Source organism: Vigna umbellata, chromosome 3, assembly GCF_029865625.1.
Source record: "Vigna umbellata cultivar VRB3 chromosome 3, Vumbellata_1.0, whole genome shotgun sequence".
NCBI lineage: Eukaryota > Viridiplantae > Streptophyta > Magnoliopsida > Fabales > Fabaceae > Vigna > Vigna umbellata.
The window spans coordinates 28,972,331-28,987,592 of record NC_142167.1 but is presented as its reverse complement, the minus strand read 5'-3'; the positions used below and the strand labels follow the sequence as shown (position 1 = coordinate 28,987,592).

The 15,262-nt window shown below is 39.5% G+C and overlaps 1 protein-coding gene and 1 pseudogene across 2 annotated transcripts; both read left to right on the top strand.

The window, feature by feature from the left end:
- Positions 1–8,546: 8,546 nt before the first annotated feature.
- Positions 8,547–10,588, top strand: LOC124831721 (Tautomerase/MIF superfamily protein). 2 transcript variants are annotated; one of them, XM_047305798.2, is made up of 4 exons: positions 8,547–8,784; positions 9,880–10,080; positions 10,163–10,221; positions 10,396–10,588. In XM_047305798.2, the coding sequence occupies exons 1-3, from the start codon at positions 8,674–8,676 to the stop codon at positions 10,214–10,216; spliced, it is 366 nt and encodes a 121-aa protein (XP_047161754.1). In that variant the 5' UTR covers positions 8,547–8,673; the 3' UTR covers positions 10,217–10,221; positions 10,396–10,588. The 2 variants fall into 2 exon arrangements, with proteins under 2 accessions (XP_047161754.1, XP_047161755.1); XM_047305799.2 differs by lacking the exon at positions 10,163–10,221 and having other exon boundaries at positions 8,558–8,784.
- Positions 10,589–13,242: 2,654 nt separating this feature from the next.
- Positions 13,243–14,055, top strand: LOC124831715 (PRA1 family protein B4 pseudogene; annotated as a pseudogene).
- Positions 14,056–15,262: the final 1,207 nt, after the last annotated feature.

Sequence of the window (15,262 nt, the reverse complement as noted above, 5' to 3'; positions counted from 1 at the left end):
TGTTGCACTAAGTTCATGTTATCTTTCCCATGCCCATTATTCAATCTGAATTTCGAGGATTCATGCATAATCCACCAATTCGCTGTTGCATCTTTCTATCATTAAACCACATTCATATCCATGCATCCGGCAATCCTTAACACAAAACCAAACCATCCTTACACCTCACGACCATCATCATTCATACACATCCAATATACCCCAACCTTGGACCTCTCTCTCCGGAAACCACCTCGTCTTCGTCCATTTCCTATAACCAACACACACGACCAAACACCCATATCCAGCCCACCATCTTCATCCTCACCTCCAGCAACAATCTTCATCCATTCCAACCATCAAAAAAAAACACCCAACAACCCAAGCACAGAAATAGAAAATAGAAGAGTAGAATAGGAGAGCCCATCGGTGGCGGCCTCCAAGGCTGACGGCGCCGCGGTTGGAAACGGTCCCGGTGGCGTTTGGGTTTGCCGCCAATGTCAAGATCGGAGGAGGTGGTGGCGTGGTGACTGGGTCGCGGTGGTAAGCGGCGGCCAGTTAGGCAGGCGCGGCGCAGAGACGCCAGAGAGGAACCCCTCCCTGGGTGGCTGGATCGAGGCGCGGCGTGACGCAGTGGCTGGTCCAGAGGGGGCGGTGACGCGGTGCCCATCTTCGTCGTGGTGGCGGGTTTGGTTCGGAGGTGGCGGTGGCCGGTTCCAGCCGAGGTGGCGGCGGCGTGCCTCCCAGCCCTAGGCTTTCCTGGTCAGAGAGAAAGAGACCTGGGTCTCGATGGAGGGAGGCAGGTGTAGAGTGAGAGAACCCCTAAGGGAATTCTAGGTTAGAAAACAGCCGGGTGGGCCAAGCCCAAAAATAACGCACGTTAAGCCTTTTTAGAACGTTCGTCCCCTACCTCCTCAACGAACGTCTGTCCGTCCACTTCTTGGACGGACCATTTGGTGACCAACTCCCAACCGAACGCTCGCCAACAACGAACGCTCGCTCACAGCGAACGCTCGTCATTCAACGACAACAACGAACGCTCGATCCAACGAGCGCTCGCCATTCAACTCCTGACCGAACGCTCGTCCCCAACGAGCGCTCGTCATTCAGCCCTTTCCCAACGAACGTTCGTCCCCAACGAACGCTCGTCCCAGCGAGCGCTCGTCATTCAACGCCAACAACGAACGCTCGTCCCAGCGAGCGCTCGTCATTCAACTCCAAACCGAACGCTCGTCCCCAACGCGCGCTCGACATTCAACCCTTTCCCAACGAACGTTCGTCCCCAACGAACGCTCGTCCCAACGAGCGCTCGTCATTCAACTCCAAACCGAACGCTCGTCCCCAACGAGCGCTCGTCATTCAACCCTTTCCCAACGAACGTTCGTCCCCAACGAACGCTCGTCCCAACGAGCGCTCGTCATTCAACTCCAAACCGAACGCTCGTCCCCAACGAGCGCTCGTCATTCAGCCCTTTCCCAACGTCCGCTCATGATCCCCCAACGCTCGTTATTTTTTATTTGTTTGTTTTCCTTATTTTATTTTATTCTATTTCATTTATTTTTGTCTATCTTATCTCATTTGTTTTATTTATTTCTTTTATTTTCATTTTTATTTTGTTCTATCTACTTATTCTAGATATCTACCTATCCTAAAATATTTAATAATGCAATATTTACAATTTAAATAAAGGAATTTATCAAAATACGTTTTGAAGGTTTAGGCACATGTGTGATCGCACGCATCGTCCTTGTGCTAAAATCCTTTTCCCTTTCTTAATTAAAATTACAAAAAAATATGTTTTGAAGGTTTAGGCACATGTGTGATCGCACGCATCGTCCTTGTGCTAAAAGCCTTTTCCCTTTCTTAATTAAAATTCCAAAAAAATATGTTTTGAAGGTTTAGGCACATGTGTGATCGCACGCATCGTCCTTGTGCTAAAAACCTTTTCGCTTTCTTAATTAAAATTACAAAAAATATGTTTTAAAAGGTTTAGGCACATGTGTGATCGCACGCATCGTCCTTGTGCTAAAAACCTTTTCTTTTCCTTAAGTAAAATTAACCAAAAAATATGTTTTAAAGGTTTATGCACATGTGTGATCGCTCGCATCGTCCTTGTGCTAACAACCTTTTCTCTTTTTTAAACAAAATACAAAAAAAAAGGTATAAAATCTTCAAAAAAACCCGAAAACATCAACAATTTTAAACAACAAATAGTCTTGCTACCCAGAACTACGTGATCCTTGATTCTCCATCAAGAGTGGAGATACGTAGGAGCAAGGCTAGTCCTTGTCAGGTTCACTTTCCCAAAAATCCAAATTTATCCATAATCATTTTCCAAACAAAATTTTCTAAACAATTTTCAAACAAATTTTCAAGCAGTTTTCTAAAAGAACTACGTAACCCTGATTTCTCATTTTGAATGAGAATACGTAGGAGCAAGGTCAATCCTTGTCGGGCCCAAAAAAACTAAAAAATATGTTTTGTTTATTTTAGAATTTTATTTTAGGGGATAGTTAAACATTTTGAAAATCACATCATATTCGTGCATTTAGTTAAAGGTACTGCCTTAGGGCAGGCGTTGTGGGGTGCTAACACCTTCCCCACGCGTAACCGACTCCCGAACCCAATCTTTGGTTTTCGTGGACCGTGCTTTATCGTTTTATGGTTTTTCCGTAGTTTTCCAGAATAAACTATGGTGGCGACTCCAAAATCTCTTTTCAAAACCCGTTTCCTTTTTGGATCGTCGTCCCGTCGCGATTCCGGTTGCGACAAGTGTCAATATAAAATATTTAGTTAGGATAAACATGTTAAAGGCTATGTGTTTTTTCTTCACAATTTTATTTTGATAATGGTCAATATAAAAAAAATATTTCTATTCAAGTAAAATATATTGTTTCGGTTACGAGTTCGAGTCACCAAACACTTCCACTGCTGTTACCTTCCGCTGTTTGGTTTCGCTCCAAGATTTGATGTCCCGCTTTTTCGTCCGAAGGTGTACCTGTCAAAGGTCCTTTGATGTCAAAGTCAGTATGTATACCGTTTGGCGGTTCAATAAAATAGTAATAAATACGCAGTAAATGCTACCACCTACCTCTTACCTTTAACTTGTATTTATAGTTTTCGTCATGGGCTTGGGATTAGTGAGATGTTAATCACAGCTCAATTTCGACCCGGGCTTTAATCGTTGCTTACCTTAATCTTCGCATAAATAATCTATAGAGTTTTCCTGGTCGTTCATCATCGTCCGCCCAATCAGAGTGAGGATAGTTATAGAGTCGTCCGACCAGATTGACCACTCCTGTGGCTTAATGACCGTCCGGTCTATCATCTAGTGGCTTTATGATCGTCCGGTCCATCATCTTGTACACAGGCCCCCCCCCAAGCCCTAAGCATCGTAGTTGGTGTTGGGTTTGAAGTCGTCTCGTGTTTGAAGCGTTGCCGTGTGCCCCTCGTTGAAAGTGGGTTTGGGCGGTAAAGCATGTACCGCGTGTGTTGGCATCGAGTAGTTGAAGCGTTGTCATCCGCCCCTCTTTGAAAGTGGGTTTGGGTGGGAAGACACATGTCGCGCGTATGATGGCGGCAGTTGGAGCGTCTCCGTATCCGTACCGTTAATCGTGAGAATTTTTTAATGGTGGAGATGTATCGGTAGTGCTCAAAAATTTGCCTATAAATAGGAGGGTAGGGACGCTGTCATTTTCACCTCTTTACTTCTTTCGCTTTTGATTTTAGAGCATTCTTTTTCTCCCAAGTAATAAATGGCGATCTTCCATCTTGAGTCTTCGTTAGAGTCGTCAGGCAGAGGTGGCGGTGGTTCGGCAGGCGGTGGTGATGAGCAGGTGTCTTCTCCCAGCTCAGTGTCGTCCTCGTATCTTGAAGAATCTGATCGGGAGACGGGTCTAAGGTCTTTTGTGCCTACTGCGGAAGAGGTTTCGGGACCTCACTCCCCGGTATGTTGGGGAGAGAGGGTTATCCACGGGATATCTATCCACTTACTTAAGGGTGGCGTTCCCATTGACGATGTACCTCTGGAACCAGTTAGTGACTTGTCCGTCGTTCAAGGATACGATTGGGCGTCGCATGACGTCAGCCTGTACGTGTCAGAATATCACATGAAGAGAATGTTGAAGTGGAGGATTGACCGATTGTATATTGTCAGGGACATAGAGGAATCTCAGTTAATAAGGGTGGGGGTGAGCAGGGAGAACGAACGGGTTTATCACGGAAAAGAGTCAAGTACTGACGACTTCTTTTTTATGTATGTCAATCTTTTCGACTAGCTCTCCGTCCGGGTGCCCTTTACGGCGTTCCAAACGGTCGTTCTTCGTGAGCTTAATGTTGCTCCCGTGCCATTAGATCCGAATGCCTGGGCATTGGTTCAGGCGTTTACGGTGATGTGTTCGGCTCTTGGGATAACCCCAGTGTCCCGGTCTTCTGAAATTATTTTGACGTTCGTCCACTCCCTAAGGGGGGTTGGGTGTCTCTGACATCCGTCAAGGATAGGAGCCTTCTCCGGCCGTTCTCTGATTCATACAAGAATTTTAAAGACCAGTATTTCAAGGTCATTATTAATGAGGTCGAGAGTTCCATGATGACACTGGACTTCCTTTGTTCCCCTTTTATTGGACAAGGAAACCCAAGAAGATAAAGGCTTATCCGGTCGACGTTTTGAGTCTGGTGGATTTGGAAGCCGTTAGAGTTATCAACGCTTTCCCCCGCCGTCTCTCTGCCTGCGGCTTAGTTGAATGTCTTCACAATGAGGATTGTGACCAAATGGCGTTCGGTATGGTATTTTTTGTTCGGTTTGTTTTATTTGTTAAGTTGATGTTAACTTAGCTTAATTGTTGTGTGTTTGTTAGGTATCATGTCTGCCCCGCCTCCCCGTAAATCCAACTTTATGGCTTCGAGGAAGCATGTCGGAGTCGGACCTTCAGGTGGTCGGGAGCGAGTTCGGTCGACTCTCAACCGTACACCCTCGGTCCACCGAGTCTCTTCAGCCAACCGGATTCTGAGTGACGAGCCAAACCCTGAAGTCCCCCCTATCGTTGGTGCGACAATCGCCTCGAGCGATGCTACTACAGTTTCTCAGGATCCCCTTCAGAACCCCCCGGTCATCTTCCTGGAGCTGTCCTCAGAAGCGGTCGCCACCTCTGCTCAGCCTCTTCATAGAAAGAGGAAAAGTCACAAAGAAAGGGAGAGGTCTGCCTCAAAAAAGGGGCGGAATAAGGGAACTTCTTCCTGACCGCTCCCTGACGGGGTGTTCAGCCCGGAGTTTAACATCAGCGATAGGACTAACTTCCATATGAGTACTACTGCTAGCGAACTGGCAGTTAAACATGTGTCGTAATCCTTCAAAGTTCTCAATAGAATTGGGAGCTAGCGAGTTAAACCATTGCAACGCCTCCCCTTCCAACGACAGGGAAAACGCCCTGCATTGTATGGTGTCATTGTCGGTACGGAACGCCATCGTGTTGGTGAAGGTCTTGATGTGGGCTTCAGGGTCGATCGTCCCGTCATATATCTTGAATTGGGCCGAACGAACTGTTAATATATGTGGACGTCCATGATCGCTTGAACGAAGGGTAGTAGGAAGGACGAACTCTCAGCCTGTACCACCATTTGTTTGTTAATTATGGCACTCTCCGCATGTACGGACTTGGCTTCATTCCCCTCCATTCCCAGCTCGGTAGGTTTCCATGTCTCCGCATGGTCTTTGTTAGTTTTTATTCTTAGCAAGAGGAGTTATTATTCTTCATGCTTGTGCATTTGAAAGCATCACGTCTCACTATCTCACTTTCTCTCTTTCTCTCTTTCGTTCTTCCCTCTCTTTTGCATCTCAATTTCGAGGCACACTCCAGTGACACAGACACACCACAATTTGTCTTCTTTCACTGCTTCCACACACACTTCAAGCACACATAGACACCACAGCACCACAACTTCATCTTCTCAAGCAGTAGAGGTTAATCTTATTATTCGTGTTAGGGGTGTGTTCATTGGAAGATTCTCATATGATTGTGTTGATAGTTACCTTCCATGTGATTTAGGATGATATTTGATTCTTACATTATTCATGTTGTCGATGAAGATCGATCGAGTCTTGCTCCTCCGATGTGATATTCCAGATGAAGTGTTGCATCGTCGTAGATCGCCTTCACAAGTTTGGTGTGCTGATATGTTTACCTACATTGTTTACGTTATATAATTTTATTGTGATTATTTATATAATTGTATGTCATTGTTATAATGAAGGGTGTAGTGAAGCACTTTGTCAGAAAGTTACAGTAGATGATCTTTTGTAGGGAAGTTACTGAAGGGACTATAGCATACACTCATACACGAGAGCTACTGGATTTAGTTAAATCAATCGTTGATCTCTTGCAGGGAAGTTACAACAGATGATTTCTTTCACATCCTAGCAAGACAAACGGCTTCCTACCAGATTGATTGGTAGTTTTATCAGATCTTATAGTCACCATAACAAATCCTAGATCATATGCAATCTCTCTTACTCATTCAATCAAGTTTTCACGAAAAATTTCATTTGTTGTTAAATGATTGGTCAGATCTCCCTCAGCAACCTCATTATAAAGGACAAAAATTCTGATAGAAGCTAGAATTTACTTCAGAACTCATCCCACAGTGTCCATTTTGACTATAATCACCTATAACAATTTAAAAAACTAATACAATAAATTCAAAATTTATAATTAAATTATAGGGTTAAATATGTTTTTAGTCCCTAAACTATTGGCCGTTTCTGGTTTTCGTCCCTCTTCCAAAGTAAGGTACAATTTGGTCCTCATTCTTTAGAAAAACGTTCGTTTTAGTCCTCAAAATTTTGTTTTTAGTCCTCGTTTTAGTCCTCAAAACGTTCGTTTTTTCGACTAAAACGAACGTTTTTTAAAGATTGAGGACTAAATTGTACCTTACTTTGGAAGGGGGACGAAAACCAGAAACGGTCAATAGTTTAGGGACTAAAAACATATTTAACCCTAAATTATATAATCATTAGAATAAATTATACATTTATAAATTTATAAATATTATAATAAACATTAAAAAAATAACCAAAATAATAAGACTATAACTATCTAAAAAATTATTAAAAAATTTCATATGAATTTTAAATACCAAACTTTTTGAATTAATTGAAAAAAAGTCATTACACATAAATTTTAACAAAATAAAAACCTAATACAATAAATTAAATTATAAAATCATCAACTAATACTATAAACTATACATTTATAAATAATATAATCAACTTATAAATAATTTAAATAAATGTGCATTTTTTATATTATAAAAATTAAACATTTAAAATGCATTGTTTATATTAACAAAATATAATAATTATAAAAATTAAGTTAATGCAAAAGCACAACATATAATAATTAACGCGTATCAAAGCACAATATATTGGATATGAATATCTAAAAGGGTGTGTATCAGATCTTCATTTCTGATTCTACCTATATAGGATATCCACCATCGATATAGGTATAATCGGATATAGAGAGCCGATACACTCCCTTTCAGATATTCATATCTGATGCGCACATGTTTAGTTTATATTTATTCTAAAATAGTTTTATTAATTTTAATAAATTGATACAGATTAATCTATAACAATTAAAAGTTATATAATTAAATTATAAACTCATACATAAATTTTAAAATGATTATAAATTAATATAACAATAGTTAAATAAGGAATATAATTTAAAAATTTGAAAGAGATCAAACATGAATCGAATATGAAAATCTGAAAATCAAAACATTGGATGTCCACATCCGATTCATCCTACATCGGATCTCGACATTTGATGTTGTGATTTTCGAATTTTCATATCTCATTCATGATTGATGTTTCTCTATTTCTATATCTTATGGAAACTGATTAAAAAAATAAAATCCTAACCTTCCACCAGCAATGCAACCAACAATCTCCCACCAACGTAACCAACAACAACACCAACACGAAGCACTCCAAACCTGCTCGAAGCACCACTCCAAGTTGTAGTGGAACACTAACAGTCCCTCTTAAATATTCCTTAACTCTAAAGACCACACTCACTCTGAAGACCACCCTCACTCAAAAGGATAACAATTGATATGAGCTGGTGAGGAAAACACTCAACCAAAATAAATTAAATGGAATTAAGAGAAAAAAATATTAAGGAAGAGAAAAGATTCTCATGGGTGCAATTCAAATGGGGTGTAGGGTTTCTCATGGGAGTGCAAGGGTGCATGTTTCATAATAGGAGAAAATGGGGTGTAGTCAATGCTTAACACAAAAATTATCAACAAACATAAAATTAATAAATAAGCACTCTATTAATTATATATATTTTAGAAAATTAAAAGTGCAAGATGAAAAGGTGGGAAGTGCAGGCTCAACACCCCTATGTTTTGTTTTTTCAGATTGAGTTAGCCCAATTGAAATGGACTCTTCGAACAGTCCATGAAACTTGTTCATTTGGACATTCATATCCTCTTTCTCGTTTAAATAACCAAAGTAACAGAGAGGTGTAGTAAGAAGAAAAGGTTGATTCAGGATAAGGGTATTGTGGGGATTGTGAAGTATTGGGAGCAGATAAAACGAAGTAGAGTAACAAAGATAGAGATTTTACCTTTCAGTTTCACTTTCACATCAGTGGCAGAAGAACAGAGCAAGAGCTGCAGAGTGAAACGATGCCGTGCCTCAACCTCTCCACCAACGTCAACCTCGACGGCGTCGATACCTCTTCCATTCTCTCCGAGGCCACCTCAACCGTCGCAAGTATCATTGGCAAACCCGAAGCCGTACGCTAATTTCCTCACTCTCCATTTAACGCTTTTGTCGTGTCGTTTTACGCATGCTTTCGGTTTTTGAAAATCCCTTTTCTGGGTTTTCGTTTTTACGCTTCGATTTATTTCTCAGTGCAGTATTTCAATTCAATTTATTTTTTATGCAACTATATTTTATATATATATATATATATATATATATATATATATATATATATATATATATATATATATATATATATATATATGTGCAAATTGCTTGTTAGTTCAGAAACTCTCCCCTTTTCTTTTGTCGTTTCCATGTCTAGGGTTCTTCTTCTCATTGTTATTTGAATATAAAGTCATGGTTTTTGTTACGAGACCGGGGTTTGATTTTGGGTTCAGACTTCAACTTTACTCTCGCCGTGTTTGTAATACGTAATGTGCAAAATTAATATGCTGGATGGAATTTTTGTTTCTACGAATGAGATGGAAATGAAAAAGGATAGAAACGCTTGCTTTTTCTTAGCATATTTTGATACTTGATCGCCATATTCTTGTTTTGTAGTTCTCTGTTTTGTTTTGTTTTTAACATTTTGATAGCTCGGTGTAGTTTCTTTTCTATTAAATTGAGTTGGTGGTTCTAGTGTTGTATGATTGTAATTACAAAGTAGTAAATACCTCGTGCGTACTTAAAAATTGATAATAAGATGTTATGAGGCTAGTTTTTCTACATGAATTATATCTATATTGCGATTGTTTCTAATTTGGCTGTAGTTTGTAATTTGTCAGGTTAAGCTTCTTAGTTCTATGTTGAACATATTCAGCAACATCGAGTGACACACCCTTTAGGATTAATTTTTTGTCAATGGCAGCAATATAATATGTTATATTTTGTGATTTCCATTCTGTATTTGATGGATGCTTTTTGGGAGATGTTGCTACGGTGGAGTGATAGTCAATAGATATGATATAACGTGGACCTTTTGTGATTTGATGTATATTACGATCAAGTTTGATATTTCTATTTCTTCTACTGTATTCTTCTTGATTTGCTGTAAGATTTTTCTTCATTTTATTTATTTGGTTTGTCTTTGAACTTTTCGATTCTGTTTTACGTTTTTTTTTCAGTATGTGATGATTGTATTGAAAGGATCAGTACCTATATCTTTCGGTGGAAATGAGCAGCCAGCGGCTTATGGTGAATTGGTGTCCATTGGTGGTCTGAACCCTGATGTCAACAAGAAACTCAGTGCCGCCATTGCTACAATTCTTGAAACCAAATTGTCTGTTCCAAAGTCGCGATACTTCTTGAAGTTTTACGACACTAAGGCAAGTATCTACACTCGAGAGTTCTCCTCAAAATAAGGGCCTTACCTTGCATCCTCTTATTCCATTCTTCCTTTTTGTTTAGGCCCATCAGAGTCAAGAATATGCACAATGTTTGCATGCTTTACACCAGCACTAGGCCATGTAAATAAATCCTCACCATTCTAGATTTCATAGTAGCCTCTATAAGTTTGTGTATACTTGATAATCCAACCAAGTTTCTTTTTGATGCTAACTTCCAAAACTTTCTATGCCATTGAATAAATTAGTCACATATTCTTTGCTCAGAATGCTGATAGTGTTTTGTGTGTTCTGCAGGGTTCCAACCTTGGATGGAATGGATCTACATTCTGATTCCGAGTTATTGCGGTAAAGATGCCATGGATGTCTGATGAACACGTTATTCTGTTTCAGAACTTTTTTCTCTCTATATACAAGTACTCTGAATTTCATACAACCCCGTTGTTGACATGGTGTTATCGTAATATTTAATGATGTTATCTTCGACAAACATTATCTGCTGACCTTATGATGAGTGTCTTTTTAGAGGTTAAACTTGAAACTTTGAACTTTAAATGGCGCAATTAGGTTAATGTCTCCATAAATTTCAGAAAATTACACTGTGGTCTATTGTAAAATTAATGAGAAATTCTTGCTATTTTCAAAGGAGATTAGGAGTTGGAAATGCTACCCAAATATGGTTGAAATTGTTATTTTTCAGTGAATTTTTATCAATAAAAACAAGGCTTAATAACCTCTTTTGTTTCCAGTTTTGTTCGATTATGTTAATTTGGTCTCTGGTTTTAAAAAAGTGTCAAGTTGGTCCTCACTTATTTAATTTTGCATCAAAATTGTCTTTTATGTTAAATAGAAACAAACGGCGTTAAAGATGGATGATCTGGCAGAAGACGTGACATTTTTAAATTGTATGTGTGGTGACGTGTTTAGTATTTTCTTTAATTATAATTAATTTGCATTAATCTTTTTCTTTTCATTACTTTTAATTATAATTAATGTGACAGTTAGCAATGGCCTTCCACTTTCAAAAAGAATGTTGAGTTAGCAATGGATAATCGGCAACGGTGTCCTACTCCTCCACCAAATATTTGTCCCACTTGCTCCCTCTCTCACTTTCCCTTCTGCCCTGTTTCGCCTCCCACACCGTATCACCACCCCTACCCCCAAAACTCCTCTTTCTTACGCCCTTGCCAACCCAAATTTTCAAATGGTTACGTTTATCCATGACTGTTTTGGTTTGGTTCTCTTGCTTTGCAGGTCTGAGGAGGCATGATGTTGATGCGCGATGAGGATTCTCGCGGTGGGGATGGTTTCTACGTGGTTAGAGTTCTGCAATTTGGGGCTCTTTTCGATTGGGGCTTTGGACGACGCTGTGGTTGTTGTTCTTGTGCGTCAATGGATGACGCTGGTTGTGTTCTTGAGCATGGTTGAGGTGCCACTGTCGACCTCAACAACATCAAATCCACCTTGTCCACCCATGTCGGCTACTACAATTCCACCGGGGGTTCATGCCGGTGCGTGTGAACCGGCTAGAATATCCGAGCCTGGATCGATTTTGATGGCCAGAATTTGCTGTTCAACGTAACGATGGCACCATTGGTAACTACGTGTCAACTGACATGTACGTTGGGTTTTCCGCTTTCAAAATGAACTGGATCTAGGCGTAGAAGGTTCTAGCATGGAGCTTCAGCGATCCAGCGCAAGCGATTCAGCCTAAATGCCGGGAAGCATAGTAGAGAGCAGGAACGATTTTGGTTCAGGTTCGGAGCAACGGGAGGAACTTCGGCAACGCTTGGAGGGAGGACAATAGGGGAGACATGGTTTTGTTCGAGTTGGACCCTAGAAGGTTCTGGAAGGATTGGACGGAGGCGGAGATGGAATCAGAGAGGGTGGAAGGGAGAGAGGTACACAGAGGAGAGGAGGGTTTAATGGAATGGATTAGGGTTTTGAATTAGGATTTTGAAGATTTGAGGTTTTGTTTGGTGGCTAAGGAAATGAATTCTTCCGATGAGGATTGCATAGAAGAAGGAAGTCTCTTCTCCATCGTACTTTCTCCACTCTGATGAGGAAATGCCCTAATTTTCCACAAATCAAAATACTCTAAATCAATTTTTTTCCAATTAAAAAAATCATATCTTTAATATCCACCTCAACGTGTAATGACATGTTATCATTAAATACTGCCAGATCATCAGCTTATTAACTCCGTTTGCTTCTATTTAACGAAATGACGCAAAAATTAATAAGAGAGGATCAATTTCAAACACTTTTAAAATGAGGGACTAAATTGACATTATTGAACAAAACTGGGAACAAAATAGGCTATTAAACCTAAAAACAAATATATTTTTATGAATATTTTTGAGAATATATATTTATTTTGAGTAAATGCCCGTGTTTATTAATACTTACTAGGATGAATATTTTAATCCCAATCTAAGGGTGGTGGCTACACTTACACACCCTATTCAATTCAACCATTGAAACTGGACAGTGAACAAACCAAGCACGTCCTTTGAAAATTTCTATCAAATTGAAGTGATATTGGTCTAAATTTAAAACGAGTATTGTAAGAAAGCGTGATGAAAATCTTAAAACTAAACTACCTTAAATTCAAGTATAGGATTAAAGTACTAAGAAAAAAAATATTTTTTATATCAATAAAATGTCTTCAAAATTCCAACATTAACTTAGTATTTAATTATAAAAATGAAATTAATTTAAGTTATATAAAATATAATTAAAAATTAAAAAATTTATATAAGTTTTATTAAACATTACTCAAACCTATATTTGCTTGAATAGAAAGTCTGAAAAAGGTAAACACAACATAAAAAATATATGAAAAATGATATAATATCATGAGCATAGCCGAGTCTGTATGAAGTACAATTGTCGAACTATGGTGAAAACAAGAAAAATAGAAAAAAGTGTATAGTGGAGAGGATATTATAATTAAAATTGGGTTAAAAATAAACGATTTGTAGTATTTTATAGTAATAATTCTAGAATAGGAATGAAGGTAGCCAAATTAGAATAGCCAAAAACAAACAAGTCCATAATTCACTTTTCTTTTCTTCCTTTTTCATATTTTCATTTCCTTTCATCGAAATCATTGCTTCACTGTTTTTTCTCATATTCTTCAACATGGCCGCTCCTACACCCACCCCACAGGTTCTCCCCGTCTCAAATCCACAATCCACCATCACTACCACCGCCACCACCGCCACCACCGCGGAACAGCAGCCACCGCAACCCGCAGTCCGCGCCATCATATCCTACTTCTCGGACTCCCTCCGTCACAGCCTCTCGCATCGCCGTCCCTGGCCGGAGCTCATGGACCGCTCGGCGCTGGCGAAGCCGATGTCATTCTCGGAGGCGACGCTGCGCGTTCGGCACAATGTCTCGTACTTCCGCGTGAACTACTACGTGGTGGTTTCGCTGATCCTGGCGGTGTCGCTCCTAACCAGCCCCTTCTCCCTGGTGCTCCTCGTCTCCCTCCTCGCCTCCTGGCTCTTCCTCTATCTCCTCCGCCCCACCGACCGCCCCCTCCGCCTCTTCGGCCGTACCTTCACGGATTTCGAGACGCTCTCTCTCCTCGCCGCCGCTTCCTTCTTCCTCCTCTTCCTCACCCCCCTTGGCTCCCTCCTCGTCACCGCCTTCACCGTCTCCATCGCCCTCGTCGCCGCCCACGCCGCATTCAGAGTTCCCGAGGACCTCTTCCTCGACGACCGCGACTCCACCCAGCCGGCCGGCTTCCTCTCCATCCTCCGCGCCGCTGTCAACGTCCCTCCCGTCCCCCCACCCGTCCCCAGCCGCGGCTGATCGGAGCTTCTCCCTGTCTGCACCCTTCGAGGATTCATTCATTCACATGTTTGTTTATACGTTTGGTTAGGGAATTTGGACACGTTTTCTCTTTTATTATATATTTTTGGAGGGAAAACTTTTTATTTTATTTTCTTTTTTTTCTTACCCACACCCATTGTTACTTTTTTTAAACAGTGACTTTCATTTCTGAACTTCCATGAGTTGTTATTATTAAGTAACTTTTTAATTATTTTCTTACGTGAAAGTTAGCCTTACGAATTTGGGTATTTCTTTGGGCTATGTTTGAAAATCTTAAGCAAAGAACATAATATTATTATGAAATATTTTAGTTTTTTAGTTTCCTCCTGGCTTCTATCAAATAACATCTCTAGATATTTAGAACATATAAAATGGATTGCGGTGGTGATCCAAATTAGAAATAAAGAAGTTTGCAAACACATGACTATGTGAAAGCTTAAGCAAGATTAACGAGAAAGTACAAATTAACTTCTAAGAAATAAAAGAGAAAGAAACACGTACAAGTTTAGTTTTCTATAAAAATAAAAAGGCTGATATATAATTGTAAATTGTTCATGTTCGAAATATGTTTGGGCTTTTTATTTTCAAAATTAATGGTTTTAATTTCTTAATGTTGTTAATTTTTTTTTTCACGTAACAAATTGTGTTGCACTTAAATATTTGTCCTGTTTACACGTAGAATGACACATGTATATTAGGGGTTGAAAATAACTTTTTGAATAAAAGTTAATTATTTTATAAAATGCAACATCAGTTTTAACATTTTAATCTTTGGAACCTTTTAATTAAAATGAACCCTTTCAAATGAATGGTAAAATGAAAAGCTTGAACTGAAATTGAAGGGATCTTCTTTGTGAAATCAAAAGATTGGGATTCTTCAGAGTTGGAAGAGATTTTTTTTTTTAACTTTGGAATTATTAAGGAAGTATTAGTTCCCTACCCCAACGTTTCAAAGAAGATCCAGGCACCAAAATGTTTTGTTAGGGTTGAAACTCCTAACCCAAAGTATTCAGAGTTCTCTGTTCATCATCCAGTTGCGCTATCCTCTCTCTTCTCCTTGTCCTAGCTGTAGAGGAGGGTACCAGAAGACATTCCGACGCTCAAGTCAATGATTTACTCAAATAAGTCCTATAATAAGAATGAGTAATCAGAGTCTCCCTCCCTGCCTATTTTACCAAACATATATTATATTGAGTTTACATTAGGTCGAACTCATTTACTATCAATAAATGATATTATTCTTATTAATTGTCAATCAATGATTATTATTTTCATTAACCGTCCATTAGTGGCCTTTATTGCTCAGATTAATTGTCATTAT